At 41.5% G+C, this 3,098-nt stretch overlaps 1 protein-coding gene across 1 annotated transcript; it reads left to right on the top strand.

The window, feature by feature from the left end:
* Positions 1-2,075: 2,075 nt before the first annotated feature.
* Positions 2,076-2,291, top strand: LOC308612022 (uncharacterized protein; the record flags this gene model as incomplete). The annotated part of the gene is made up of 1 exon (XM_081224225.1): positions 2,076-2,291. The coding sequence occupies one exon, from the start codon at positions 2,076-2,078 to the stop codon at positions 2,289-2,291; it is 216 nt and encodes a 71-aa protein (XP_081080351.1).
* Between the last annotated feature and the right edge of the window lie 807 nt (positions 2,292-3,098).

Below are 3,098 nucleotides of genomic sequence, written 5' to 3'. Positions count from 1 at the left end.
GGATCTGACCCATAAATTAACCTTCAAACCTTCCTTCCAGCACATTGACAAGTTGTGTGAAGAAAGTAGAGCAGGAAATAGGTTTATTTGACACATGCTCCACCGTGACCAAAATGGAAAATGCAAAAAATAGGTTTGAAATATAACAAAATTATTATTAATGATTAAGAAGTTGTACATGAATGGCAATGAACTTCAGTGACTGCATTTTGAATAAAGTGACTTCAACTTTCTCTTGAATTTACCCCTAGATTGAATGTGAAACAACCTGTGTTTAAATAATTCATAAGTATTAAATACATACAAAATTAGTTGCGTGAATAACATTGCATAATAGATTGGGTTTCCCAATAATTTCAAAGCGACAAGAAGCCAGAAAATTTGAACAATCCTCTGCGATTTCTTCAAAAATTGAAGACATCCAAGGAGGTCAGTTGGGAGAAATTAGATTGGAGCATGTGTTATGTCCCTTTGGGAGGTATGAGCAAAAAGCTTCATTTCTGTTGTAAGACTTGGGTCTGAGATGCCCGCTCATCTGACTAATGTCAGGGGATGCTACATGCCTGGTGAATTCCTTGTGACAGGAAGTAAAACAGATTGATAAAGTTCACAGGCATCTGACTGCTGGATGTTGTTTATTTGAAGGAGCAAACAGTGAAAGGAGGACCGTAGGTCAGCACTTTACTACACGTTTCCAAGTGTCACGATAGGAAATTATAAGAGATGATCTGCAAATTTCCCTCAATCCACATTTGAAGACGAAAGGAGACTTTGTTTAGCAAGCGATGAATCAAGGGGAAATGAATTGTAAGAAAGACTTGAGGTAAGGAGACCTGTGTCACCAGGTAGCCAGACTCTTCTCAAACCATTATGTACAACAAAATTGCCACCAGATCAAGTGTAATTAGGCAGGCAGTTTTAGAAGTCAAGGATGGTGAAAGATAGAAAAGGGTCATCCTCTCCAGTCAAGAAAGGGACCTTCTGACTACAAGTTAGAGAATGCTCCAAGTGCTTCCCCTGCCTTAATCCACTGAAACTGAGAGCTACGGCAGGGACTCTGTGAGTCATGAGAACCTAATCCAGTGAGGAGATCCTGGAACAGGATGTTTCTTTTTTTCAGAGTCACTGCCAAGCCAGTGATGGGTGGATTTGCATTTGTGTTGGGAAATGATTGGACCAGGCCAATTTTGGGAGTTCCACTTCCCCCTGGGTGGGGCAGTAAGCGCCAATAAATAGGTCCTCTGCTCCACGACGGCTATCCTCCTGCTACACGAGTTCCGATTCACTTTGGAGAAACTGGTGAGTCTGATTCTTCAGTTCAACTTTGTTCTTGGACACCCGAATGTTGAGATTATGCTGGAGACAGCAAGTTTGATGGGTCCAAAGTTAGGATCAGAGGGTATAATGCTACTTAGTGGATGGGACCGTGGAATCTGGGTACAATGTTGTATTGTATTTACTAGATTTCTGATACCTAGTTTGAATTCCTCTATTGAAAAAGAAATTATCAGGAAATTTTTCCATGAAGGAAGAAAGAAAAAAGTATTCACCTTTTTCTATGTCTTTCTCTTGGACCTCTGCTGTGATTTCAGAGGCATTTATCTTAGAAGGTGTGAGACCCTTGCATTCATCCTGATTGTCTTTGTTCTGTCCATAATTCATACTCTCAGGACCTCATGAGAGAAAATGGTGATAGAAATTTCTTGTGAGCGTGCCCAGGGTTTTGTAACTTGCGGTGACCTTTTCTGAAGATGTCATTTTCATAAGAAAGAACAAAAGAAAGAAAGTAACCAAAAGAGAAAACATCACATGTTTCTCTAAAACAAAGATATTTTCTTTAGAAAAGTTGTATGAGAAAAGAAAAGCTTTCCTCTGAGTTGATATAACGATTTTGTGAAGAGCGAGAGAGAAGTCAGAAATTCATTAAAAGGTATAAAAGAGATTAGAGCACATACTTAGAGATTGGTGAGATAGTATCTGTTGTTATTCCACAAGATTCTGCTCTTTTCTCTATAGGAATTCCTGGTTGTGAACACAGTCTTATATTTTCTTTCAGATATTAAGACTCCAGAAAGATGTCATCTCAACAGCAGCAGTGCAAGCAGCCCTGCCAGCCACCACCAGTGTGCCCACCGAAGTGTTGTGACCCTTGCCCACCTTGCAAGTGTCCATGCCCTTGCCCACCTTGCAAGTGTCCAGACCCTTGCCCACCTATAAAGTGCCCTGACCCATGCCTGCCTCAGCAGTGCAAGCAGAAATGCCCTCCTTGGGCACCTGCTCCTCATTGTTAGCAGAAGTGCCCACCCAAGAGTAGGTAAGAGCTTGACCTTTTATCTGCATCTGGAAAGGATAAGGACAATAGGCTCAACTAGTTCCAGAGCTCCACCTTCATCTTGTCTTCAAAGCCTATCATGGATAAGGAAGAAGCTTCTCCACCCTTCAGCCTCAGTATGCATGTGGTGCTTCCTGACAGGCAGAGGTTTCTTATCTGAGGGTGCTGTACTGCTTCCCTCTGGGAGATGCCCAAGAAAGCATCACAGAGCCTCAGCAGGAAGAGCAGCAGCTTTCTTCCTCGGCACCCTCTGAGGATTCTCTCACTGTCTTCTGTGTCAGTCGGTCCCCTGGGCATGGGTTTCTACCAGCTGAGCAATTGTTACTTATCCTCCTCTTCCTGAATGAAATACAATCCTTTCGTGTGATGGGAAAAACTTTTTCTTTCTTTTAAAACCTGCTTTTAGCAGTATCATATCATAATTTTGCTTGATATCTTTCCCTCTTTTATCCTGAGTTTCAGGCTCTCAGAATCAGTTTTATCTGAATATTGAATCGTATAAATGATTATTTCTATACAGTTTCAAATCGAGGTTATTTTCTTGATTGGTTTGAGGAACAAATTGTTTACCTTCTTGGGATTTTGAAACCTTTACTATACTGTGGGGAAAATCACATTAAGAGTGCCAACTTGCTTAGGCATAAATATCACATGAATGTGTGTCATTCAGGTGGCACAAAGCCGAGCACATAACTGGCATTTGAGAGGTGGATGATCTCCACTGTCCCTGTCACCATCACCATCACCACAACCACCACCGTCACCA

Source organism: Mesoplodon bidens (assembly GCF_964165515.1).
Source record: "Mesoplodon bidens genome assembly, chromosome: 2".
Classification (NCBI taxonomy): domain Eukaryota; kingdom Metazoa; phylum Chordata; class Mammalia; order Artiodactyla; family Ziphiidae; genus Mesoplodon; species Mesoplodon bidens.
This window is presented reverse-complemented; position numbering and strand designations above follow the sequence as displayed.